At 40.0% G+C, this 27,991-nt stretch overlaps 1 protein-coding gene across 1 annotated transcript in view; it reads right to left on the bottom strand.

Moving 5' to 3' along the window:
• Positions 1 to 25,819, bottom strand: part of Ppil4 (peptidylprolyl isomerase like 4) — a 36,989-nt gene extending 11,170 nt beyond the window's left edge. Inside the window, exons 1-11 of the mRNA XM_027402051.2 lie at positions 25,661 to 25,819; positions 20,570 to 20,637; positions 20,420 to 20,484; positions 18,161 to 18,278; positions 17,503 to 17,645; positions 16,088 to 16,184; positions 15,160 to 15,276; positions 11,861 to 11,985; positions 8,967 to 9,033; positions 6,704 to 6,815; positions 1,546 to 1,642 (exon numbers count right to left, since the gene is read on the bottom strand). Coding sequence (XP_027257852.1) covers positions 1,546 to 1,642; positions 6,704 to 6,815; positions 8,967 to 9,033; positions 11,861 to 11,985; positions 15,160 to 15,276; positions 16,088 to 16,184; positions 17,503 to 17,645; positions 18,161 to 18,278; positions 20,420 to 20,484; positions 20,570 to 20,637; positions 25,661 to 25,730 — 1,079 coding nt within the window. The 5' untranslated portion in view covers positions 25,731 to 25,819. The remainder of the gene's footprint in view (positions 1 to 1,545; positions 1,643 to 6,703; positions 6,816 to 8,966; positions 9,034 to 11,860; positions 11,986 to 15,159; positions 15,277 to 16,087; positions 16,185 to 17,502; positions 17,646 to 18,160; positions 18,279 to 20,419; positions 20,485 to 20,569; positions 20,638 to 25,660) is intronic.
• Between the last annotated feature and the right edge of the window lie 2,172 nt (positions 25,820 to 27,991).

Consider the following 27,991-nt stretch of genomic DNA (forward strand, 5'->3'; position numbering starts at 1 on the left):
TCCCCATCACTGTCAGAAAAAACAAAACACAAAACCTATAAAATTTGTTTCAGTTGTGTATAAAGGGCATGTGTATGAAAAAAAGAGGATATATGTTTGCAATAGGTAAGACATAGATTTTATTTTTTTAAGATACTAAGTCACAAGCCTTATCATCAAATAGGCTCAAGCAATGCTGCGTCATCTTGAGTAACTGGAACTTCATGCATGCACCCCACCCTCCTAAACTTTGTAAATGATGAGTAAAGAAAATAGTACCAAGGGTTGGAGTAAACTCGATTAGTAGAATGGTTGACTAGCATTCATTAAAACATTTTGGTGCTACAAACTTTAAGCAATACATTGACTTCCTTATGGTCAGTCAGAACAACCTCCCTGGTAACATCTATGCTTTATGCTCTGCAGCTACACTCCCTTTATTTGTCCTATACACTCCCCTTCTAGTGGTTCACAGATGTGAAGGTCACATTTGCACATACTCATCTATGCTGTTATGATGCTAAGCTTTAAGCACATGCCTTCTAACACCCTTTTGTAAGGAGCAACCTCAGCTTGTTGGTCTCGCTGCCTGTGAGCCTCTTAGGTTGATGCTGTCAGCTCCCTTCAGACTAACACATCACAATGCTAATATCTAAAGGCCAACCTGATACTCATCTCTCCTTGATGAATATTTGGAGAAGACATGCCTACGTAACACAGGAAAAGAGAACCTCTTTCCATCAACAGAAACTAGGAAACAAAGATGTCATTTACCAGACATGATTGCCAAAGAAATGACCTTTGCAATGTGTGGAGTGATAGGTTTATAATGGGAAAATCAGTCGAACAAATAAAAATGACATAATATGAACAGTATGTTTCACTGCTTTGTACTTGTCTTAGTTTAAAACTTGGAAGAACCTGAATTACATGGTCAAGTCGACAGATTTGCTTTTAATCCTGTAAATGTCAACTCTTGCACTAAACAAGAAGGAGCACTAAAGAAAGATTTAGCAAATCTTTGCTGCTAAAATGACAATGTACTAGGCAGGAAAAAAAGCTATCTAATTATGTGACAAAGAACTACAAGATTTTGTTATCTAGATAAGGAAATTAAATATAAGAGAATGAATAACATAAAACATTAGTATATGTAAAAATAACAAATTTACCTGGCGATCATTTGAGAACAGGGTAAGTAGGAAGGTATTTTTTTTCCTTTTCCTTTTTTTTTTTTTTTTTTTATTTGTTTTGTAGTTTTTCAAGACAGGGTTTTTCTCTGTCCTGGAACTCACTTACTCTGTAGACCAGGTGGGCCTCAAACTCACAGAGATCCACCTGCCTCTGTGTGCCACCACCACCCAGCATAGGAAGATATTTAGTATAAGAGTAGGAGGTAAAATATTTAGGTAGAAGGTTTCTTTCAAATCTAACATTCTCCACAATACAAAGTATAATGAAAAAGCAAAGTCTATAGGAGACACTGAAAAGCTGTGACAATAAACTGTTCCTTCTCAAATGATCCACACAGTGGATGGTTGTGCATATGATTCCCGTAAAGGATACTCCTGTTTTGGCTTTACTTTTTCTTTCAAAACCAAATTGGATGGTTTATCTTGTTCCTTTTCATATTCCTTGAAATCACTCTTGGTGTATTTCCCACCTATTTATTGAGAGAAAAAAAAGAATTAATAACATAATGAAATACTAACAAGTTCACAAATCACAAAGAGATACCATGTAAAAGGCACACATTGGGAAGTAGAAAAAGTGAAGAAGAACAAAAGAACCATAGCAACCCTGTCTCTGCTATTAGTTTAGTTCAAAGTGTATGTCTCATTTCCTTGGTAGTCATATGCTGCCACCTACCGACACATATGAATATTACAACATCCAACTGAAACACCCATACTACATCCCATACTACATTGTTCAAGCAGAGCCACTAGGTCCATGAACTACACTGCAGTAAGCCAGCAGCTAACACTATTCCTAAACAGACATATAATTTCTCCCTATAAACCCATAATTATAACATGTAAAAAACAAAACAAGAGGCCAGTCTGGCAAAGAGTACAGGGACCGACACCATGCTGCTTTCCGCCACCACTTTTATAAAGAGCAAGTCAAAAATCATTCTGGTGAGACTGGTGAGTCAGGTGGAACAGGTTTCTCCTTCAACCACAAGAGAAGCTGACTCCTGAGCATTCTAATCCAATTGTGAACTAAAAAGTCCTCTTTGAGGCCAGGCGTTGGTGGCGCACGCCTTTAATCCCAGCACTCGGGAGACAGAGGCAGGCGGATCTCTGTGAGTTCGAGGCCAGCCTGGCCTCCAGAGCGAGTGCCAGGATAGGCTCCAAAGCTACACAGAGAACCCCTGTCTCAAAAAAACAAACAAACAAAAAAGTTCTCTTTGAGGAACAGAGAAAAATATGTGCCCTCTAAGCAGTGGACTGAGCATGAATTTGATTTATAAATGAGAAGACAAAGGGTGAGGCACTGGTTGGGAAACCTGCATGTGTACTGAGGAAGCACACAGCACACAGCATGGCTTCTGGAAAGGTGAAGGCTGTTGTGAAGGAACAATGGGGAGAAAGGAAATTCTTCACAGAGACCAGATATTTATCTGGATTTTTTTATAGGCCTTAACAAAAAATACTGAAAAACTATCAATTCATTTTGACAAAGCATTCAAAAGAGCATTAGTTATGTATTTCAAGAGCAGGGAAGGAAGCCCAGGAGAAACAGAGCACAGGCCAATGATCCAAGTCACTTCCTCCTATATCACACGTCACAGCTTCCAGTGGGCCTTCCAGCAGCCAACTCTACTAACCTATTTCTCCCTCTTCGAAAGCCCCTGCTATTTACCACCAAACAGTCCTACTTATTTCTTGCTTTTAAAATGCAGTAAAACCATAAGAAACTAATTATAACTGGTATAAAGTAATCTGGCTGGAATGATGGCAACATGGTTAAGAGCATTGCTCTTACAGAGGACCTGGGTTCAACTCTTAGAACCCTCATGGTGGCTCATAGCTATCTGTAACTCCAGTTCCAGGGAATCTAATACTCTGGTCTCTGCCAGCACCAGGCATACACATGGTGCACATACATACGTACAAGCAAAATACTCAGACATACAAAATAGAAATAAATAAATCTTTTAACAAAGAAGAGAAGTTAATCTTAATTTTCCTGGTAAAAATTAGCATCACATGTAAATAATTACCAAAGTGAAACATTTTTTGTTGTCACTGTTTTGCTTTTGTTTTTGTTTTTCTGAGACAGGGTCTTAACTATGTAGCCCTGGCTGGCCTGGAAATGGCTATGTAAACTAATCTGGCCTGGAACTCACAGAGATCTCTTGCTTCTGCCTCCCCAATGCTCAACCCTAAGTGAGACCTTTTAAAAACACTGTAAAAAAAATTTTTTTTTAATTCAGCTAGTAAGCCGGGCGGTGGTGGTGCATGCCTTTAATCCCAGCACACGGGAGGCAGAGGCAGTCGGATCTCTGTGAGTTCCAGGCCAACCTGGTCTACAGAGAGAGTTCCAGGACAGGCTCCAAAGCTACAGATTGAAAAAACAAAACAAAAACAAAGAAAAAACCTCAGATGGAAGACAGTTCCATGATAGGACATATACTTAGTGGGCTACTATGCTCAATCCTTAACACATATGCACATACACACACATACAAAAAGTACACAAGATGAAAAAATTCACAATTAGGTTGGAAAGTCAATGCTTATTGATGGGGGAAGTACTTCTGTGTATGTTTATCTTATTGATTGTTAAATAAAATACTGTTTGGCCAATGAGACAGCAAGTTAGACGGGACTAGGAGTCAAAGAAGATTCTGGGAAATGTAGTAGAGAAGTGGTGATCCAGGCAGGAAGTGACATAGCAAGGAGACTCATATTTAAGCAAAGGAAACAGGAAGGGTTCCCCTTTTCCCCTCGGCTCTTCCTCCAGTGGCGCCATGTGAGCCACCGGCAAGAGAGGGTGCCAGCGAAAGGCATCCTCTATAAGATAAATCTTATAAAATATATAGGTTTATGATAATTAAGACTGAGCTAACAGATGAAGAATTCCAGTCATTGGCCAAGCAGCTTTGAACCTAATACAAGTTTCTCTGTGTATTAATTTGGGCCCTAACTCGGGCGGGGTGGCTGGCATAAAGCGCACACGTGGCAGTGGGGCTCAGCAGCTTTTGGCGGAAAGACTTACCGTCACAGCTTATATTCTTAGCACTTAGAAGACTGGAGCAGGAAAATACTAAGTTTGAGGCCAACCTAGACTCCATAGCCTGGAAGTGAGGCACAGTCCTTTCCTCTCGCCTTCCAGCTTTTCTCCAAGTCCTGGTACCAGGGAACTGTCTTCTTCTCAGACTCAGAGTCCTTGGCCTCCACGCTTTGAGTGATGACTCACTGGGTGGCCTGTGCCTGTCTTGAAATCGACCCTCTCTGAATTCCTGGAGTGCTAGGAATTGCAGACCCGGGGGTGATGGGGAATGTACTTCTGTGTATGTTCATCTTATTGATTGTTGAATAAAGTACTGTTTGGCCAATGAGGCAGCAAGTTAGATGGGACTAGGAGTCAAGGAGGATTCTGGGAAATGTAGTAAAGAAGTGATGATCCAGGCAAGGAAATGACATAGCAGGGAGACTCATACATAAACAAGGGAAGAAGGAAGTGGACTCTCTCTGCCTCCAGAGTTGCCATATGATACACTGGCAAGTGGACGCCAATGGAAGGCGTCCCATAAGATAAGTCTTATAAAATATATAGATTGATGATAATTAAGACTGAGCTAACAGATGAGAATCCTAGTCATTGGCCAAGCAGCATTTGTACCTAATATAAGTCTCTGTGCATTAATTGGGGCCCTAACTCGGAGGGCAGAACTCAGGAGGCTGGCGGAAATGGCCCACGTGGCGGTAGGGCTCGGGCAGCTTTTGGCGGAAAGATTTATCATAACACTTGGGTCTTACTTTTTTTGCCTCACTCATAGGAGCTATGTCTATACCTCCTTGCTCCCATTTGGATGTGTTTTGGAGACCCAGTGGTATTCCTAATCAGCTATTGTTGCAGGACTACCAGCTGTTGGCCATAGAGCTGGAGGGGCAAGGCTACCAAACACATCTGAGTGATGCTGTGGTGATGGCAGATGGTGCTTTAAGCCCTAGAGAGTTGATCTGGATCCACTAGGATGGCATCTCCAGATTAGCTTTAATATTTCTTTGTTAAATGGTAACTAAAATATATGTTTATTACATTTTTCTTATAAAACTGAGAACTTTCTTTCAAACTAAATAATATATAGTCTCCACTTAGTCCTTTTTGTCTTGCTTGTCCCTTTTATCAACCTATTTTAATAACATTTTGGGTCCTTGCTGGTCCCTCCCCCAACCTCTCTTTAGTTAAAAAAAAAAAAAAGTGTTTTCCAAGATGGGAGTCGGTTACCACAACTGGATAGTGTTGAAGTAAATTGGTGTAGCTCTTGGGTTTCTCACTCTTTGTCACCTGGTGGGTGATGCACTACCTAGAGCAGTAAAAAAATGGCTATTGACAATAGTACCTCCCCCAAAGATAAACAACGCCTCCCCCTTCCCTCCCTGCAGGTCAGCAGAAAGCAATCTCATCCCTACCTTACCTGCTACCCGTTTCTGACGCCTCATTTTTTTTTTTTTTTTGGTTTGGTTTTTCAAGACAGGGTTTCCCTGTGTAGCTTGGGAGTCTGTCCCGGAACTAGCTCTTGTAGACCAGGTTGGTCTCGAATTCCCAAAGATCCACCTGCTTCTGCCTCCTGAGTGCTGGGATTACAGGCATGCACACCACTACCCAGCATCACCTCATCTTTGTATATTAAATAAAAAGGAAGGAATGTTAGTATTCAGGTTTCTGTACTGGCCTGTCCTTGGGGTTCTGACAGGATACGTCCTCAGCTGCAGCCACTAAGAGCACCACCTGTGCACATTCACTGTGTTCCCTTTTAAAAGGGCCCTGCCCACCTCCCATCCTCCTCTCCCTCTCTCTCTCCCTCTTTCCACTCTCCTGCTGTTCCTGTCTCCAGAGACTGGTCTCCTCCCTTCCCTTCCCCCATATTATGATTCCTTCCCCAGAAAAAAAAAAAAAAAAAAAAAAAACCCTCTGCTTGAACCCTGCCACATGACATCTTTCTCCCAAGCCGATTTTCTTAAATTACAATACTGAAGTATGTAATCTGCATCCTTTGAATTTTCCTTTTTAAAATGAGGAAAAACACATATGCATATGTACACAAAGAATGGTTGAAGAAAGAACAGGTAATTGGTTACTTCTGGGAAGAGAAACTGGGTTGAAGAGGAATGGAAGAGAATTTTATATAACAAAACAAGAAACAAAGCTTTTAAGAAGTTTGCATCTAACAGGACCAAATCATCAAAGTCATAGTTATGTAAGTAATAGATCATGTCTTCAATGGGTACTTTGAAATAGCTCACAATATAAGCAAACATTAAAAAGAGATGTGTTTTCATCCATCAACACATATATACACACATTCTAGACAGCAGCTTTATAAAATCCTAAGGGATCCGAATTCTATTAATTAACATTTCCCTTCATTAACAGTAAAAAATTAAAGCACTTGTACACACACACACACACACACACACACACACACACACACACACAGACACACACCTGAAGCAGAACACCAACAAAAGGAGATAAACCAACATACCTTTCCCTTTCCATTTAACCTTTGCAACAGACTGGCTAAAATCCACATGTATTCTCCTGTCATCTATGAGTACATTATCCATTTTGAAGAAAGCTTTCTCACAGTCTTCTTCCTGTTAGTGATTACAAAAACTCAAGCATGAATGTTTACAGGAAAGATGTCTGCAACTAGAACGAATACTGCTAATACAAAAAGGTTATTACTAAAACTAAAATTCAAGTACTTCTTATATACTAGATATTAAAAGCATTGCATTTACTATCTCAATTAATGCTGTTAAGAACCTTTCCAGCATCCACCTATTATCTCCATTATCACAACGAGTAAACAGAAGTTTAGTGAGGTACAATATAGAAGTAGGCAAAGGTTGGAGCCATCATTTGAGCTGAGAAGGCATGAGTAGTGGACACACATACACTTACCAACTGGGTGATGCAAGTCTACAATTCTAGTTACTCAATATTCAAAAATACTATATCCCCAAAGTGAATTTTGTTTCCATAAATTTGGTGTTAAAAGTAATTTAGCAGGGTAGGGGTTAGCTTAGCACACACAAAGAACTGGCTGTGTTGCTGGGCATTGGTGGCGCACACCTTTAGTCCCAGCACTCGGGAGGCAGAGGCAGAGGCAGAAGCGAGGATCTCTGTGAGTTCGAGACCAGCCTGGTCTACAAGAGCTAGTTCCAGGACAGCCTCCAAAGCCACAGAGAAACCCTGTCTCGAAACAAACAAACAAACAAACAAACAAACCAAAAAAAAACTGGGTGTGTGTGTGTGGGGAATCTCCAGAACCAAACAAAAACCTCTGGCAAGCCAGGCAGTCATGGCATACACCTTTAATCCCAGCACTCCAGAGGCAGAGGCAAGTGGATGATCTCTGTGAGTTCAAGACCAGCTTGGCCTACAGAACTAATTTGCAGGATAGCTAGGCTACACAGACAAACCCTGTCTCAAAAAACAAGAAACCAAACCAAACCATAACCAAACCCTGGAATTTTGGCAGCAGTATCTGACCTAATGGAGGACCTTTGGCCATTTTCAAAATCAACTTGGCATGACTAGACTTTGTTTTGGTGCAGAAATATTTTTGTAATTGACTACAGAGTGCTGGTCTGATGAAATACTCCATAACCAACAAATGGAATGTGGATGTCTGTCTGTTGCCACACACACACAGTACACCTGTCTAAATTCAGAAGCATATAAAATGGTCTGTGCAACACAAGAGCCTTTGTTTTACTAGGTTTTGTTTTTGAGGCAGAGTCCCAGGGTCATGTACATGCTAGACAAGCACCCTACAAACCAAGCCACATCCTTAGTGAAAAAGACTTATTTCTCTTAGTAATTTCCTGAGTTCTAGATCCATTCTGACATCTGAAGGCTACAATGATGCATTTCAACTGAGCACTAATTAATTTTCTTCTAGATGCTTAGAAACATTCTTTGTCTATTTACAACTTGCTAGAAACAATTCCAAGAGGAGCAGATAAAAGAATTAGTTATAACCACATTTATTTACCATGTGTATCAAAGAATTAAGCATCATTAAACTCTGCCTATTGCTTTTAGAGTACTGTCAGGCACATGGTAAACAATCAATACTGGTCTAATTAATTAGCTTATTTATACTTGAATATGCATAAATCAATCCATCACTATACTACTGCCCCAAAGAGAAACTTTCCAGATCTTTTTTATAGAAGGATTAAGTATTTGAAAACATTCAATACACTTAAACCTAGACAATAAGAAATCTCTTCAAAAGTGAAATTCAATCAAATGTGCATGAGCTAATATCATTTTCTAAAAATCCCTCTTGCCTACCAAAAGACTAAATTTTTGCTAGACCTGTGGCCAAGTTAATAAAATACCTTAACATAACAGATAATTGAGAACTATGTACTCAATCTGCTATCCTACTATGTTCTCAGTCTGTTAAGTGTAACCTGCCTTTATACCATGCCCTTGGATTTCACATGTAATCACCATTTACAACCAAAGCTAATCTTAAACTGTATACTCAATGCCCCTGACCCAGAATAATGTACATAGATGGGTATGTGCGTGTGCATGTTCATGTGCATGTATGTGTGTTTTAAGACTACTCAAGTTCGAGGCAAGTGCAGTACCTCTAATTAGATAAACAGGAGGCTGAAGCAGGAAGATAATTAGTACAACATCAGCCAAGGCAACACAACAAGAACCCATCCTTGAAAACTAAGTAAGAAAAAAACAGAACCTGGCATACTTAGACTATGACATACCTTTTCAAATTCAATAAAAGCATAACACAGGGATTCTCCTGTTTTCCAATCTCGAATAACTTCACAACTGAAAAGAAAATTTTTTTGAAAAGTCATTTTTAAAAAATCAAAGAAAAAAGAAACCATTTGCTCTAATTCTTCAGGCCAGAACAAAATAAGCCAGTTATTAAACTCATAGATGGCAAAGTTTTCAGGAACAAGTCTATTTAAACACACACACACACATACACACACACACACACACACACACACACACACACAGAGAGAGAGAGAGAGAGAGAGAGAGAGAGAGAGAGAGAGAGAGAGAGATCATTAATCTAGTAAATGAATTACCTAAATTCTATTGTAAATACACAAACTAGGCTATAGTGGTGGAAGTGGGAGCAGGTTTCCTTTTAACAAAAATAACCTGTTTCATTTTTAAATTACTTTATGTATTTTCACATTTCTGAGCCAAAATCTTCTTGTGATCCATGGTTGGCCTGGTACTCACTATGAAGCCCAGGGAATCTCAAACTCAACAGCAACCTTAATCCCTCAACCTCCTATGTACACTATCATATGCAGTAAAATCTTTAAATCATAAGGTCTTTTTTAGTCCAAACATAAGAGACTTAATGAGTATCTGTTACATACACAAGTGCTTAGTATGTTTATTCTTTTGAATTTGATGTAAGGACCCACACTATGTAGCCCTAGCTAGCCTGGAACTCACTATGTAGACAGGGCTGGTCTTGATCATAGAGACCTGGCTGCTGCTGTCTCCTAAGTGCTCAGATTAAAGGCATGAGTCACCTCAGTTTAGGCTTACCACACAGAGCTAATTCACCAAACAATATCAAGGGAAAAAGCCAAAAAGATGGAGTTGAAAGTACCTGACTTGTCTCTCCCCAAGTATCATATGAACCATTTCCAAAACCTTAAAGAAAAGGAGATCCTAAACACAGGACAAGTTAACCAGCTAGGAAAATAACCTTCTTTGACTAGCTTTGCATATTTCTACATTAATAATATAGGGGAGGGGCCAAGAGATGGTTCAGAAAGGCACTTGCTCCTGGGACTGAGAACCTGAGCTCATTCCCTGGCACCCACATGGGTGAAGGGGGAAGAAGCTGGGCAGTGGTAGCCCATGCCTTTCATCTCAGTACTTGGAAGAGGTACATGGATCTCTAAGTTTGAGGCCAGCCTGGTCTACAGATCAAGCTCCAGGACAGCCAGGGCTACACAAAGAAAAAACAAAATAATAATAATTATAATAATAGGAAGAAGAAGGAGGAGGAGGAGGAGGAAGAGGATGAGGAGGAGGAGGAAAGAAAGAAAAGAAAAGAAAAGTAAGAGACTATCTCCTGCAAGTTGTATATATTTTCTAAAAAGCTAGTACAAGTTTATTTTTAAAATAATAATAATGATGATAATAATGGCTGGACAGATGGCTCAATGGTTGAGAGCACTGGATGCTCTGACAAGTTGTACTCCCAGCAGCATACTAGGTGACTCACAACTCTCTCTCTAGTTCCGGGATCTGGTGCCCTCTTGTGGACACCTCCAAGGACACCTACGCACTTGTGGTTTCTACTCATGAAGACACCCACATACTTTTTAAAAATAATAAGTATTTAAAATAAAATACTCAATGATAATAATATAGGGAAAATTAGCCAAAAGAAAAAAATTTTAACTAGGGGAGTCTGGTACTGTGCAGTGATGTGAGTTTGTAATTCCAGCACCAGAGAGGTGGAGACAGATGGATCCCTAGAACTCAGTGTGTCCAGCCAGCACAGTCTACTTGGTGAGCACCAGCCAGCAAGAAGAAACACTGCTTCAAAAAAAAGTGGACACTGCTTGAGGAAGATACCCAAGGTTGTCCTCTGAACTCACCTGCATATGCAAAACAAAAATAAAACCCACAACAACAAATCACAATTTTTTGTTTTGAGGTATGGTAATATAAACTTGTAATTCCAACTCTCAGGAGTGTGGAAGATAGGTTCAAGGCCAGAGTAGTATTACACACACACACACACACACACACACACACACACACACACACACACAAATACATACACACATACACACAGCTGGACACAAAGCTCAACTGACAGAGTTTGCTAAGTATGAAAGAAGCCCTAAGCTGGATCCACAGAACCACAGAAACTGAGTATGGTGGCCACCTATAATCCTAGTACTCAGGAGGTGGAGGCAGGAGGATCAGAAGTTCCAAGTCATCCTTGGCTATATGATAAATTTAAAAACAAATATGTAAACTTGGAAATTTTAATGCTGCACGGACTGCTAATAATTTTAGGAACTAATTTAAATAAGATAAGCATTTTAAATATTAAGTAAGGTTGTTGAGAGTTTATACAGTAGACAAATTGTTTAACTCATATATTTCATAGTGAAAATGTTAAGAATTTAAGAATCATTCAAATATTTAATTTGTGCACATTTCTGAAAACACTTTTCTTTCCTACTGTTGGAACACTCACCTATACAAATCACCAGTATGAAATTCACCAAAGGGACAGGGAATATGTCTCAGTGGTGGAGTTTGATTAACCGGCATGATCCTCAGCCCCACAAAAATAAATAAATAAATAAATTTTTAAACTCACTCAAAATTGACAACCTCACCAAAAATGTGTAATTAGAAAATCTCTGCTGAGTGTGGTGGCATGGGTCTTAAGTCCTAGCACTCAGAAGGCAGAGGCAGGAGGGTCTCTATGAGTTCAAGCTCTACGTAGTCTGTATAGCATATTGCTGGCCAGCCAGGGCTACAAATGAGACCCTGTTTCAAAAGCACAAATAAATAAATAAAAAATAAAACAAACACCCACACCAATCAATTAATACCTAGATATTCCCAAATCCTTTCTCATTAATCCTGAGATTACCTTCTTATTGGCCCAAATCTTGAGAATATTATCTCCAGGTCCTCATCTGTGGTCACTGGATTCAATTTACACACAAACAACACATTTTCTGGAGGTTTAATATCTGCATCGGGTAGGTCTCCCACCTAAAATTACAAATAATCAAAGCATACAAATCAGTTCCTTTAGTTTCTATTACAAATATCTTATTCAAGCCCACGACACTGCTTTTAGAACCATCTAAATTTACATCATGAGCTATAGGTTCAGGATGAAAAAAAATCTAAAAACTATGTCAAGGGCTAGAAAAACGGCACACAGGGTAAAAGTGCTTGCTATCAATTCCAAGGACTCAGATATGTTAGAATACAGTTCAAGAATGGACTGGTATGAGATTTCTGAGTGCTTGTAAGAAAATTCCAAGAAACCAAGACAAGACTCTTGTGACCTCAGTTTCTTCAAATATGAAATTTGTTTCAATTAATTTTTTTTCTATTAAAAACTGTATTTTTCCTGGTATTGACAATATTAATAGCCAATGTTTTATTTTCACCTAACTTGATACTTCTGAATCATTACTGCTAATTCTTCAAGCAATACCACAATTTCCATTCATTCATTTACTTTAAAAATGTATTTATATTTTAGACAGGGTCTTACTGTAACTCTGACTGGACTCAAATTTGTGGTCCTCCTATATCCACACCTTCTGAGAACTGAGATGACAGGCCTATGCCACCACATTAGGCACAATTTCCACTTTAGAGACAAGTACAGTGACATCAAAAGGGGTATAACTAGGATATGAATCCAGATCCACCCTGGCTTCAAAAGTCCCAGACTATCACAGTTTTTCTTTTTTTAAGTATTTGATATATTATTTTTTAAAAAGATGTAAAGCAGAGGTTATGAAGTATAACAATAAAAACCACTGGGGCTAGTGTAATGGATAAAAGCACCTGCTACCTGATGAACTAAGTTAGATCCTCAGTGGAAGCAGAGAACCAACTCCTTCCTGAACATTGTCCTCTGACCATCACATGTACACCTAACATACACCCACACACAAAATAAAAATAATGCATTTTAGAATTAATGGATGAAATAAAAAACTACCTGGCTAGGAATGAATGAATATACTCCCTGGTCCCATTGTCCTTGCTTTTCTCACAAAGACTTTTTTTTTTGGTTTTTTGAGACAGGGTTTCTCTGTGTAACTTTGAAGCCTATCCTGGCACTCACTCTGGAGACCAGGCTGGCCTCAAACTCACAGAGATCCATCCGCCTGCCTCTGCCTCCCGAGTGCTGGGATTAAAGGCTTGCGCCACCAAGGCCTGGCTCACTTTCTTTTTTTTTTTTTTTTAAGATTTATTTATTTATCATGTACACAGTGTTCTGCCTGCATGCATGCCTGCACAGCAGCTGAGGGCACCAGACCTCATTATAGATGGTTGTGAGCCACAATGTGGTTGTTGGGAATTGAACTCAGGACCTCTGGGAAAACAGCCAGTGCTCTTAACCTCTGAGCCATCTCTCCAGCCGGCCAGCCCCCACCACCACTGCACCTTTTTTAGTTTTGTTGTTGTTGTTGTTTCAAGACAGGGTTTCTCTGTGGCTTTGGAGGCTGTCCTGGAACTAGCTCTTGTAGACCAGGCTGGTTTCGAACTCACAGAGATCCACCTGCCTCTGCCTCCCGAGTGTTGGTATAAAGGCATATAACCGCAGCCACCACCACCTGACAAGATCACATATTTTTTGGCTACTCCTTTTCATAGTCTAAGATGTTTACCACAAACATCAATAAGCAATATATTAGTTTTGTTTGTTGGTGAATTTTTGAAAAATATGATTATGTGGAATCCACTCTTCCCTGTGTGTAATAACTAATTCTCCATACTGTTTTTCAATATGGAACCAGTTTCTACATAGTTTTTCCTCTTAAAGTCTCAACCTTAACGCCTTTTACTTTACAGACTAAAGTCAAGATCAAAGTCAGCTGCCGCACTACACAGACCACACTGAAATGCACTTGCTACATTTCCTACTAAAGACCACAGAGGGCAGCAGTGAGATAGAACCATGATGATGTATTTCCCACAAGCATTTTGAGGGCAATATTCTGCTATATGTATTTGAAAACTCTGTGATGATCATATAAAGAATCTCCTAGTGAATAAACATACCAAAAAGAAAATCTTGAAATTCAGAAACAGAAGAAGGTACAGAGCCACAAATCTGTTCAACATTTCTGAAGCCAATTCAAAGGCAACAACAACCTATCAACTACACCCAATGAGAAGTATTACAGCCAGGCCAGGCATGGTGGCACACTCCGGGCTGGAGTCTAAGCTACTTGGTATGCTGATGAGCCTAGGAGACTGAGACTAGCTTGGGAAGCACAGTAAGACCCTGTCTTTAAAAAAAAAAAAAAAAAAGATCATAACACAAAAGAGGAAAAAATAGAAATCCATAAATGACAGAACAAATAAGAAAGAAGTTAATGGGGGGGGAACCCCACAAAACTTGCAGGAGACTGGGAGAGATGGCTCAGTGGTTAGGGGCATACACAACCTAATTTTGGTTCCCAGAATGTATGCCAGGAGACTCAAACTACCTGTAACTCCAGCTCCATGAAGACCTGACACACCTGGTCTCCATGGGCACCTTCGGTTACACATACTCACATGCAAACACATACATATAATTAACTGGGCTGATATAGCTAACCAAAGAAATGTGACTTATTATAGAGAACTAAATGATTAATCAGGTCAAAATAAACTATTCTCCAATATATATAAAATGCAGTATAATAAACAATGTTTAAAAGTTATGTGAAAACTAAAATTCAACTAATACAACTTAATGATAGCCTACTTTTTTTACTTTCTATTTTTACATTTATTTGTGTATGTGTGTAGGTGTAGTGCATGTTTGTGAATATGGGCGTGCACATGCAATGGTGTACATATAGAGGTCAGAGGACAACTTATAGAAGTTGGCTCTCTCCTTTCACCATGTGTGTTTTAGTGATCCAACTGAGGTCATCAGGCTTGTCAGCAAAGCGCCTTCACTCTTCACCTCACCTAACCTCTCCCAGTTTTTAAAAAGGCACTCAGTAAATTGTGGAAAAACAGAACCAAACTCTATTTCATGCTATTGTGGCCTACAAAATGTAATCCAGGAGGAAAAAAATTTCACTAAATTTTTACTTGTTTATTATCACAAAGAAAACAAACTCCTAAGAATGTGTTATATAAGTTACATAACATACATTGCATTCGAGTTACATTATGACTTTTTGACCAAAATTATCTTACCATCTCTAGAAGAATAGCTTGAGTTTTAGCCTCTTTCTCTGCCTTTATTTCTTCTACTTCTTCAGCTGATCTTCCTTTGAAGTCATCAATTTCCTCATCTGCTCCTATCCGACCACTCTGTAAAACAGAAGTTAAAATTTGAGAATCATGAAAGATACTATGTTTTACTCTTGGCCTATCAAAAATTACAGAATAGAAACTTAAAGCCTCTGGGCACTTAAATTAATTCTATAATATTGCCAGACTTGGCTTCTGACTTATTGTAAAATCAAAAGAAATGTTTGTATAGATATTTTTTTCCAACTTAAGTGTTCAGTAGAAATGATACATAACTTTAGAATTAAATACCAAACTAAATTCAGCTTCAAGAAAGCCTTGTGAACACCTTAAATTTACACTTTAAAATGCCTAAGAGAATGCTCTCTGTGGTTCACAGAAATACCTGGGTCCAGCCTGGCTTCAGAACATCCCCACTTCAAAAGCATTTTATAAGATGATCTTTCAGTCTGACCTTAAGGCTATTCTTGAGAGTTGGGTGATAGGAAAAACTTCCCAAACCACTGCTTATATAAGGTTTGAGAACTAAGACTTCTGGTGGAATAGAAACTAAAGAGAGAAATTAAGGAAATAATGAAACAACTACAAAAATAAGCATCCCTGTGGGTGAAAGAAGAATTCTAAACTTGCTCTAGGATAACAAACAAGATAAGCAATAGAAATACATGTTTTAATATACCTATACAAGAAGATGCTACTAGTTGGGTGTGGTGGAGAAACTCTTTAATCCCAGAATGTGGGAGAGGTAGGTGGATCTTTATGAATTTGAGGCCAGCCTGGACTACAAAGCTAAATTGCAGGCCAGCAAGGCTACATAGTGAAGAGACTGTCTCAAAGAAAAGAAAACAAACAACACTAAGGTACTACTTACATCTAATTGTTCCCTTGTAGGTTCTGGTGATCGATCAGGAATTAGTAAATCAGGAGGGTCATCAAATGGATCATCTAAAATCACTGTATGATTTATCCTTACAAAACAAATCCAAGTCAAATGTTATTTATTTCAGAATCCAAACTTACTTTCACAGATTTTAACATATAAGTATTCCTAATGTCCAAAGACTCCAGTGCATGGGTATTCCTGGCCTATAGTAATATACCTACAGTATACTTTTATAATAGGTAACTCTATCTCCTTCGTTATTATTGCTCTGTAGTACTCCATGATGTAATTAAGCTGGGCATGATGGCTGGCACCTGTAATCCCCAGCATTCAGGAGGTCAAGAGAAGAGAAGCTCAAATCTGACTCTAGCCTGAGCTAGAGAGAAAGCTTCAAGTAAGATGGGTTACAGAGAAAGGCCTTAACTCAAAATACACACAGAAAGAAGAAAAGAAAAAAGGAAATTTCTAAACCTTGTTAGCTGTGCCCTATTTTTTAATATTCTAAAAAAGAAAAATGAAAACGAGTAATTCTTACCAATATAACAATTAGCACAGAGAAAAAAATATAAAAACTACTTTTCATGAGGATTCCAATGATTTTATATTAATTCACAGTTTAGAATTATTCTGGAACTAGTTGTGATGGTTAATTTCAACTGTCAACTTGGCAAGATCTGGACACTTCGAAAGGGAGTCTATATTAAAGTGGTTTGTGGGAATGCCAGTGAGGGATTTTTTTTTTTTTTTTCTCTTTTTCTTTTTTCCAAGATAGGGAAGGTTTCCTATATAGCCCTAGCTTTCATGGAACTTACTTTGTAGACCAGCCTGGCCTCAAACTCAGAGATCCACCTGCCTCAGCCTCCCAAGTACTGGGCTTAAAGCGTGTGTCACCACTAACTGGACTAAGGGATGGGATGACCCATGCTGGACATGGCAGGCACCATCTCATGGCTGGGCCGTGGACCGAGCACAGGCACTGATTACTTTGCTTCATCAATGTGAACTCAGGGTAGCTAGCTGCCTCAAGTTCCCTCCCGCCACTTTAATTACCCCTTACTTCATCCCTACTACAGCTTTGAGCTGTGAACTGAAATAAACCATTTCTTCCTTAAGTTACTTTTTGTTGTTGTTTTTCAAGACAGGGTTTCTCTGTGTAGCCCTGGCTGTCCTGGAACTCGCCTTGAAATCACAGAGATCCACCTGCCTCTGCCTCCTGAGTGCTGGATTAAAGGCAGGATTAAAGGCACCTGCCATCACTGCCCGGCCTTAAGAGTATTTTATCACAGGAAAATAAAAGAAACTGAGATTTTAGTCCTATGTGTAGAAGTCTCATTCATGCCATTACATGTTCAATATCAGTATTAAAACATTCTAGTCTATTAAGACAGTAAAGGTAAACACACCTGATATCTTGATATGGAACAAAATCCTTGTCTACAAACGTCTCATTGATTTTCTTAACTATGTCCATGCCTTCTGTCACTTCACCAAACACTGTATGAACACCATCAAGGTAATCTAGATTTTCTCCTGTAGTGATAAGAAACTAGACCAAAAGGCACATAATAAGTATTTTTTAAAAATATAATTCTGAAATAATGTACAACTCTAAAGAACACAACTTACATTTACTGTATCAATTATTGCACAATCATTTCTAGAACTAAATAAAAAACACAGACTTTGTTTATATCAACAGGTGCACAGTTGTTCCCTTGATCAACAACACATGTGTGGCGTGGTCTCATGTGTACACAATGCCCATGGAAGCCAGAAGAGAGCATCAGATGCCTTGGAACTAGAGTTTCAAAGCATCATGAGCCATAATGTGGATGCTGGGAATCAAACTGGGTCCTATGGAAGAGCAGTTAGTGCCCTTAACCACTAGCTATCTCTCTGGCCCCATTTTAATGTAGAAAAGAAATAATTTGATATTCCCGCCCCCAGAAAAATGTCCGTTAGTATATTCTCTCATTACTGAGTAACTTGAAAAGATAACGTCATAGGCTTCTTCCAGTTCTTCATGCCTAAGCAAAGCTCATCTCCCAGCAATGTCCTCACCTGAGATCCATGTTGGTCACTGCCATTGTTCACCATGGACACAGTGCCTTTCTTCTTGTGCTTAATCCTTGGCACTTTTTCTGCCTCAAAAAAGCTTGCTTGATCACCATACAGTTGTCTGAAAGTATACAATAAAGTTATAAAACTTAATAGTCTCAAAATGAAATACAGATACTGTAATTTTGTAATTGTGTCTTTATAGCTATCCCACTATGTTTCAAATATGCCTTTCTTCTTACAGGCATTCTGGGAACCCAGGGAACTACCCTAGAATTTGAAGGATATTTTAACATGAAGATTGAACTACAACAATTATACTTTGCTCTTATTTAAGAATAAAAGGTTGAGGCCTGGCAGTGGTGGTGCACACCTTTAATCCCAGCACTCAGGAGGCAGAGGCAAGTGGATCTCTGTGAGTCCCAGGTCAGCCTGGTACAGAGTGAGAAACCCTGTCTCAAAAAAGGCAGAAAGCAAAATAAAAGGTTGAACATGATAGTAGACACCATCAATCCCAGCACTTGGAAAACAGAAGCAGGCAGATCTTTGTGAGTTCAAAACCAGCTGGAGTTGCAGAATATTTTTGTTTACACTGTATGAAGCTGTGTCAGTGTGACTGGTTTAATAAAGAGCTGAATGGCCAGTAGCTAGGCAGGAGAGAATAGGTGGAACTTCCAGAAAGGAATTCAGGATGAGATACCAAGAGACACTGAAGAAGTGGGGCATATGGTACAGAGGAGACGTAACCAAGCCATGTGGCAAAATGTAGATTAATAAAAACAGGTTAAGTTATAAGAGCTAGTTGGGAAAAAGCATAAGCTAAGACCAAGCTTTCATAATTAATAATAAGTCCCTGTTATTAGTGAGCTGGTGGTCCAAAGGAAAGTCTGACCACAAGTTGGGTCTATATTGTGAAATCCAGGTTACCCAGGGCTACATAGTGAGACTTCTAAATAAATAAATAAAGAGGGCTGGCGACATGACTCAATGGATAAAAGTGCTTGTTACCAAGCCACACAACTGGAGTTAGGAGCCCAGAATTTAGATGGTAGAAAGAACTGATTCCCTCTGATCTCCATGTGTACAAACATGTATACACACATAAATTAATGTTAAAAAAAACATTTTTTAAAGAATAAGTTGTACTGACCTACACACATGGCATGCATGTATACAAACATGTGTGTACAAACATGTATACACACATAAATTAATGTGAAAAAAAACATTTTTTAAAGAATAAGTTGTACTGACCTACACACATGGCATGCATGTCCATACACAGATATACACACATAAATGAATCAATGAATAATTAAGTAAATACACATATAAACCTGTACTTGGAAGGCTGAGGCAGGTGGGTTGTAACAAGTTTGAAAGCAGCCTGGGCAACACAGTGAATTCCAGCACAGCCTAGACGAGGGTGAGATCCTGTCTCATAAAACCAATTATATGATATGAACTGAGAACAGAAGTGATGAGAGAGAGGCACATCTATAATCCAAAACTTAGGAGGTTGAAACATAAGAGTCTTGAATCTGAGCCAAGTCTATAGCTTGGGCTACAGAGTAAGATACTATCTCAAAAGCAATCAAAAAACAAATAAAGGGTGAAGATATAGCTCAATCAGGAAAATGTATGTTTAGAATGCACAAATTACAGGTTCAATTGCTAGGATGTAAAACCAGGCATAATGGCACATGCCTCTAATCCCAAAACTTGGAAAAAGGAGGCAGGCGGACCAGTTCAAGCCCATTCTCAGCTTGATAGAGACTGAATTCAAGGTCAGCTTAGGATACTTAAGATTCTGTCTCTAAATACACACACACATACTGGGTTGGGTTTTTGTTGCTGCTGTTGTTGTTTTATCAAGTTGACAGAAGCTTAAGAGTTATATGAGAAGAAGAACCTAAATTGAGGAAATGGCTCCTTCAGATTGTCTGTAGCCAAGTATACAGAACATTTTCTTGATTAAAGATTGATGTAGGAGAGCTCAGCCCAGAGACAGTAAGTGCCACCCCTGGCAAGTAGTTCCAGGTTGCATAAGAAAGTACAGTAAGTCATGAGGAGCAAGCCAGTGAGAAGTGTTCCTTCATGTCTTCTGCTTCAGTTCCCACCTTAAGTTCCAGTCCTGACTTCCTTTGGTCATGGAGAATTACCTGAAGTAAATAAACCCTTTCCTCCCCAAGTTTGCTTTTGATCATGGTGTTTTATCACAGCAACAGAAACCCTAACTAAAATATATACATAAGAACTCACCCAAATATAGACTCTCCTCCACGGCCAGTCCCTGTAGGATCTCCTGTTTGTATGATAAAATCCCTCTACAATACACAGAATTATTTGTTAATTCACAGTTTGCTAGATGTTTCCAATAACAAAGCACATTACTAATATCTACCATCTTACCTGTACATTATGAATAAGGCAGTAATTGTAATATTTTATTTTGCACAACTTCAGAAAATTCAAGCAAGCTGAAAGAAAATAAAAACTAAATTTATTACTGGAAAGCAAAAATTACGTTTAAAACAAATTTGTAAAAGCATAATTAGTACAATTTAATCTCTACGTTCACACTTTTTATTAAAAGAAAAACAAGGTTCTGGTGAGGTGGCTCAGGAGGTAAAGGTGCTTGCTGCCAAACCTGAAAACCTAAGTTTAATTCCCAGAACCTACATGTCAGAAACAGAGAACCAAATCCCAAAAGCTGTCCTCTGAACCTGTAAGCATTCTATGACACACACTCATTCACATGCAAACAATAAATAAATCTTAAAAGAAAAAAAGTAAGCCCAAAGCCATAAAAGGAGGCACTATGCCTCTTTAAGTCTTCTTCTTCTTTGAGGGTATAGCTACTGGCATCATGTTTGCCACACTGCAGTGGACGGTGCACTGTGAGAAGTATCAGTTAGACATGAAGATGGGAGGAAGACATATTGGAGGGGATATGGAAGGAGTTATAGAGGAAATGGGGATTTATATGCTCATATTTCACTGTATAGTACACATGGATAGTATACATGGATGAAAATCTAAAAAAATAAAGAAAAACTAAAAGGTAATATATTTTAAATACCATTTTATTTTCTTACAACCTTTTGGACATCAGAGCTAATGTTAGAAATAAGCAATTATTTATTTATAGATTGGTTTTTAATGGAAAAGGTAAAGATGCTATGATGAAAAGAAATCTAGCAGGACATATGAAAATGAATGCATTATATAAATTAGGAAAAAAAAAGCAAACACCTTTGGGACTTTTGTTTGTTTTACAATTAGTAAAAAAAGTATTTTAAGCCAGTTGGTGGTGTCAATTACCTTTAATCCCAGCACTCAGGAGGCAGAAGCAGTTCAAGGACAGCCTGGTCTACAGAGAGAGTTCCAGGACAGTCAAAATTACATAGAGAAATCCTGTCTCAAAAAAACAAAACAAAACAAAAAAAGCATTTCACAGACTTGGGTTGTACCTCAGGTACAGTAATTACCAAGCATTCCTGACGCCTTGAGTTCAATCCCTAGCAGCACACACACAAAAAAGGACTTTGCAAAAACCTTTAATTATCGTGAATAATCTTTCTCATATAAATTCCCCTGCATATTCAATAAGCATCTACTGTGTGCCTTGTGGTGGTTTGAAATGTTTTCCATAGGCTTGGGTACTTGAACTTAGCCTCAGCTGGTGACACTGTTTGAGGAAGTTATTGAATTTTTAGGATGGGATCCTTGCCAAAGGAAATTCATCAATGGAAGTGTTCATAGCCTCAGCCCACTTCTAGTTCACTCTTCCTGCTTGGTGTGCTCTGTTAAAGATGTGAGCATTCAGCTGCCTAATCCAGCTGCCATGTCTGCCCCACCATTACAAACTGTCCCCTCTGGAACAGGAATCCAAAACAAACTCTTCCATAAATTAGTTTTTGGTCCTGGTGTTGTATTACAGCAACAGAGGAGTAATACTGCCTTCTAGATGCTTGGCACTGCTATCACAAACATCATTAAATTATGGATCACGTCCTTAAGAACTCATAGCCTAATCACAGAGATACATGCTAGGATGGTCTTAAGACACTAAGAAACCAGACAGAAAGTAATATGCATGAGGCTCCTTGCCCTCAACAAATTTATATTTATGAGACTAGGGTCATAACTAGGTATGGTGGCACATGCCTGAGGAGAGTCAGGAGAAAAATGAACTTAAGACCAGACTGGGATATACAGTTAGTCTCAAAGGCTGACAGGAAAAGCAATACAATGAAGCTCCTTACAATTAAACATTAATGACAACACTAGGTATTTCTGATAATACTATCTATGTCATTTAAGTAGTAATTTTTTTGTTTTGTTTTGTTTTGCTTTGTTTATCAAGACAGAGTTTCTCAGGGTAGCCCTGCCTGTCCTGGATCTCACTCCACAGACCAGGCTGGCCTTAAACTCAGAGATCTGCCTGCCTCTGCTTTAAGTGCTAGGGTTAAAGGCATATACCACCACACTTGGCTCTATAAAATGATTTTTTTAAAGGAAGTTTTAAAGTGCCACAGCGGTTCAGAAGAAGAAATGTTTATAGCTGGGGAAGTTAGAAAACTACATGGAGACCTAAGGTAAACATTAAAAGAATTTGACTATAATATATCAACACATGCTACATCATAGATACAACAATTTTATGTATTAGTTAAAAATATATATCCTAAAAAAGAACTTGGAGACTGGTGAAGTGGCTCAATGGATAAGGAAACTCACTGTCAAACCTGATGACCTGCATTTGATTCCTGAAACCCACATGGTAGAAGGAGAATGAACTCCCAAGTTCTCCTCTATCTCTATGGGAGTGCCTTGGCAAATCTGCAAGCGTACACATGCACACACAGAAAATAATAAGTAAAATATATTTTTTAAAAGATAAAAGAAAGCTGGGCATTGGTGTTGCATGATAAACCTTTAATCCCAGCACTCAGTAGGCAAAGGCAGACAGATCTCTGAGTTCCAGGCCAGATGGGTCTATGGAGCTAGATACAGGACAGCCAGGGCTACACAGGGAAACCCCATCTCAAAAAAAAAAACAAAAACGGAAAAGAAAAGAAAGAGAACTGGACTGGCAGAGAGTTAAAAAAAAAAATGAGAAAGATGAGGGTAGGGGACACCGCCCAATATATTAGTGCTTAGTATGCAGGAGGGCCTGGGTTAGATTCTCAGACATGTGTTGCCACATCTGGTCCCAGTTATACTTTTTTTCAATTATTTTCTCTTATAGATACACACTGAAGCAATTTCAGATTAAATAAATCCAGTGGAGGTAGGGGGTGCTGTGAATGAAACAAAATTAGCTATGTGTTGACAACTTGTAATGAAATTGGTCATGGGTACTTAAGATTTCATTTACTGATTATCTTTACTTGTTTTTTTTTTTTTAATTTTTTTCCAAGCAGGGTTTCTCTGTGTAGCTCTGATTGTCCAGGAACTTGTTTACTGGGATCAAAGGCATGCACCACCACACCTGGCTTGCTTAATTTTTTCAGCAAGTTAAAAAAAAAAAAAAAAAAAAAGCAATCTGGATATGTGGATACGCTTACTATTGATTGACAAGTAGGTATACACATAACTAGATGCCCAATCACTCTCCTTCAAAAACATACACACAAGTGGACATGTTTTTACTGCCCCAAGCTTTCTTTGCGGGACCCCTGCTTGCTAATAATGTATGATAACTCTATCTCTGCTTCAGGAGTGCACAACTCTAGGGGAGAGGGTCCATTCATTATGTAAAGTGCTGCTCTACATGCAGAGTGTCAAAGAAACTCAAGGAAAAGGAAAAATAAAATCAAGAGATAACAATACAATTGCAAAGACTAACCTTGGAGCCTTTGGATTCAGCCACCCTTAGGCATCCAAGCTTATCCCAGCAACAGAAGGCAAATGAACACTTTAAGCTCCCTTGAGTCGAGTTTCTATCCCTTGACAGCAACACATTCCTATTCATTACTCACTGCACCAAACTACTAGTACATGTCCCAATGTGGCAGATGCTGTACCCGGTTCTTGAGATAATGGAGATATTAAGGTACAGTTCCTACTCTCCTTGCAGCACATTACTGAGAGGAGACAGCCAGGCACATAGTTCCAGGACAGTTAAGTATATGTTCTAATAAAATGAATGCCATTGTGGTTTATGAGACCATCACAGCCAGAACAGAAGAAACAGATTAACTTTGATCTTCTGAGCCTTGCACAGAAGAGCTCGTGGTTTATCTGAGATCTGAATAGGCAGGAAGTTCCTGGTAGGATAAGAGTGGTGAGGAACGTGGGCAGTGGCAACAGTAACTTGAAGACTGCAAGAGAAAGTGAAGTGTTTGTGGGTGGAGGGGAAACAGTTGAGCATGGGAGAACGTGGGTGTGGCAGGAGGCACAGTTCCTTACGTTCTGTGGTAATATCTCCATCCTGCAGAGGAAGGGCACTGGCTGTACCTGATCTCTCCTGGCTTCCCAGTTCTCCCAATGGATACAGTCCCCACACAGCTGCCTATTATCTTTCCAACGCAAGTGTGTTATACTATAATCCTTCTTCAAAACCTTCCAATGCTGTGACATTGGAAGACAAAGGAGGCTATTAAGGACCTGACATACCAGTATCTAACCTGACTGAAAATCAGAGGCAACTGTTTCATTCCACATACCAATTCGTTCCAGCCATGCCAAGTCTCTTGCTATTTCCAGAAAAACCCCAAACTGCTAAGAAAACCTTAATTGCCACTCATCTCCAAAAGAGCTGGTTTTCTTGCTTGACTTCTTCATAACCCCACTAGGGAAGACTCACTCACCTGTGTTTTCCAGAGCAACGTGCACATCCGTCTATTAGGACTCTAAGTTAAAACTGGAGCCAGCTTCGTTCTCCCTCAGTGGAAAATCAGATTCTAAAAGGTGAGACGCCTAAACTAGCGCCTTGCTGACTGACTATCCACACCACCTTTCATGTAACCAGGAAGGATGCCACGGCCACCCTCCTGAAAACCAGACGCAGCCTACCTGCTTTCATCCTGGCAAATGATGACACGTCAAGCCGTAGTTAACTCTTTTCCTCTCACGAGTAAAGAAAGCGCAGCGGAGGAACGAAAGCTGTGGGCATCGCCTATGCGGGCCACCTTATCCACCCCCACAGAACGAAAGTCCTTCAAGGAGGACCACAGCGGAAACGGGTTGTACACACACACACGTACACGCACACACACACGACAGCTGTTTTTTAGGACCACAGCGGAAACGGGTTTTACACACACACACACACACACACACACACACACACACACACACACACACAGCGGAAACGGGTTTTACACACACACACACACACACACACACACACACACGTGTACACGCACACACACACGACAGCTATTTTTTAGCCAAGGCCCGCCATGAAACAGCTCGAGCCACACACAGCGCAGGGAAGAGAACTTGGGCAACGGGTTCGCGGCCCCGCCGGGGCGCGGGGGACGCAGGACTCACCGCGCGGCCGCTCTTCGGTGTACAAGTCGATGACCACGTCGCCCAGAGTGGTCTCCAGGAGAACCGCCATGGCGCCGGCTTCGCCTCAGGAACAAACCCCAGGCAATGACAGGCGTCGCCGGCGCGCGTCTGCGACTTGCGTCACTAGCTGTGCGACGCGCGTGGCGTCATCCGGGGCGCCGTCGCTCAGCTTGGAAGCGCAACTTCCGGCGGCCTGTCGAAACGCGCTCTTGGCTTGTCTACTGATGTCCGGTGCGGCTGTTGTACTGGCTGTGGAGTCTTTTCGAAGCTTCTGCTTCGTCCTTGGTGACCCGTATAAAGGTCTGTGCATCAAGAGGGCCATTCTGTAGGAATATCGTTTCCATCCGAGAGCAGGGAGGCCTCCAGACCTGCGGCGCGGTCTTCCGTCACACTTGTAAGAGGACATCCCAGGGATTCCACAGTCTCTCGGCTCTCCTTCACAAACTCCAGGCCGCCGAAGAGGTGACTAATAAGCTTTCGGTTTTGTTTTGTTTTTTTAACCTACTATTGTGTAGGTAGCTAAGGACTGTACATGGTTCAGCAGCACAAGGAATTATTTTTGAAAAGTTTCTGCATCCGGATAAGCCTCTCCTCCGATGCAGCAATCCAAATCAAACCGAATTAGAAAAAGCCCACGTTTGATGGATTCAAGGCCCCCGGTTGGCCTTCCAGTCCCGCAGAGAGGAGACGGTAGAGAGAAACTGGAAAACCAGACGTCTATTTTCTGGGGGAGGGCGTCCTCATTTGGCGGTTTTCTGAGATGCAGCAGGGTTTGGAGGGAGGCTTGGGTGGAATTTCCACCGTTACATTCCAGATTCTTTGGGTATATGGATGCCAGACGCTGGGGTGACGCTTCCACCATAACATCCCAGACTCTTTGTGTATGTGTTTACGTCTGGCTTCTTCCTGCTGACAAGGGATGATGTGCGCTGGTGTAGTCGGAAATCAGTGGGATCACACTCAGAAGGTGGTATGAGGGAAGAAGTATTCGGTTAGCTGCCATCCTGTATGTCTCGGGCACCTATTCCTTGAGGGATAAGGCAGGTTGCAATGGTGAAGTTCCAGGAGCTGGTACAGGTGCAGGCGTTATCTGGAGGACATTCTGTGGTCTCAGGTTGGCCGAGGCAGGAGGAGTGAACCTGCAAGATATGCTGGAAAATGGGTGGGGTCAAAAGGGTCTCTGGAGACTGCTAGTTTTCACCAGATCAGATTTCTTGATACAGAAGCAGAACTTCTCCCAGGAAATTGCAGGTATCTGTAAGACAGCTGGAACAGATTTACATCTTGGTGTCATAGCAAAAGGCTATGGCTTTAGGTTAAAAGGCATAAACATTTTCAGAAGACAATCAAGAAACTAAGAACTCTGAACCTCTGAAGTTACATCTGAGACCTGTTACTCCCTGACCATGAAGCCTGTGAAAGAAGCACACCTGTTTGTACTTTAAGCAGCTTAACTAATGAACTATAGGTACTCTAGTCATCAAACACCATCAGATAGATCTGAGAGGGATAAGTAGATGAGCAGAAGTGAGACAGCTTTTTCAGCTAAAGCAGCCAGATTTTTCTGAAATGGGAAGGATGGGGACTTCCACCATAACATTCCAGACTCTTTGGGTATATGGATGCCAGGGGCTAGGGTGAAGCTTTCACCATAACAATTTTGTGTGACAAATGAGAATGCCACAGGCATCAGTCTTTTATATACAATTAGTTTAAAGTTTTTAATAGTTACTTATGCAGAAGGTGCATGTGCGAGAACCTGAGTGTGGTGGTCAGAGGACCACCGCCTTCCACCATCTGTGTCCTAAAAGTGGCTGTCAGGTCATCACAACCATCTGTCTGACCCTTCACTTTCTTATTACAAACATTCTGGTAACATGCTTCAATAAGTTTCCTACACTCTTTTCTAGCCAAACATATTTTTCACTTTTATGTAGTTTTTAATGTGTACTTGTGAAAATCAGAGACATGATATGACAGATCACAGGCATATCCAAAAAGATGGGGAGAAAGGGCTTTTTAAAAGTATAATTTTTAAAAAATTGTTTTTGAAACAATTTCTGAGCTAGAAGTATTCACCAAACGTGTGTGTTTTAAATAACAAGGAAATTAGGAAATAGAAGTTTGTAAAGAGAAATTTATTTACAGCCTGGTCCCATTTGGAAGGGTCTAATCCAAAACCCTGCACCTATGACTACCTTATACTTTAGAAAGTCATAGGAAAAGGGCTAGAACACATGTAGGTGTAACTATTCAGGAGGGTAATCAGTCACTGGACTTACTTGTGTTCCACTTATTAATGAAGACAGA

Source organism: Cricetulus griseus, chromosome 2 (genome assembly GCF_003668045.3).
Source record: "Cricetulus griseus strain 17A/GY chromosome 2, alternate assembly CriGri-PICRH-1.0, whole genome shotgun sequence".
Classification (NCBI taxonomy): Eukaryota; Metazoa; Chordata; class Mammalia; order Rodentia; family Cricetidae; genus Cricetulus; species Cricetulus griseus.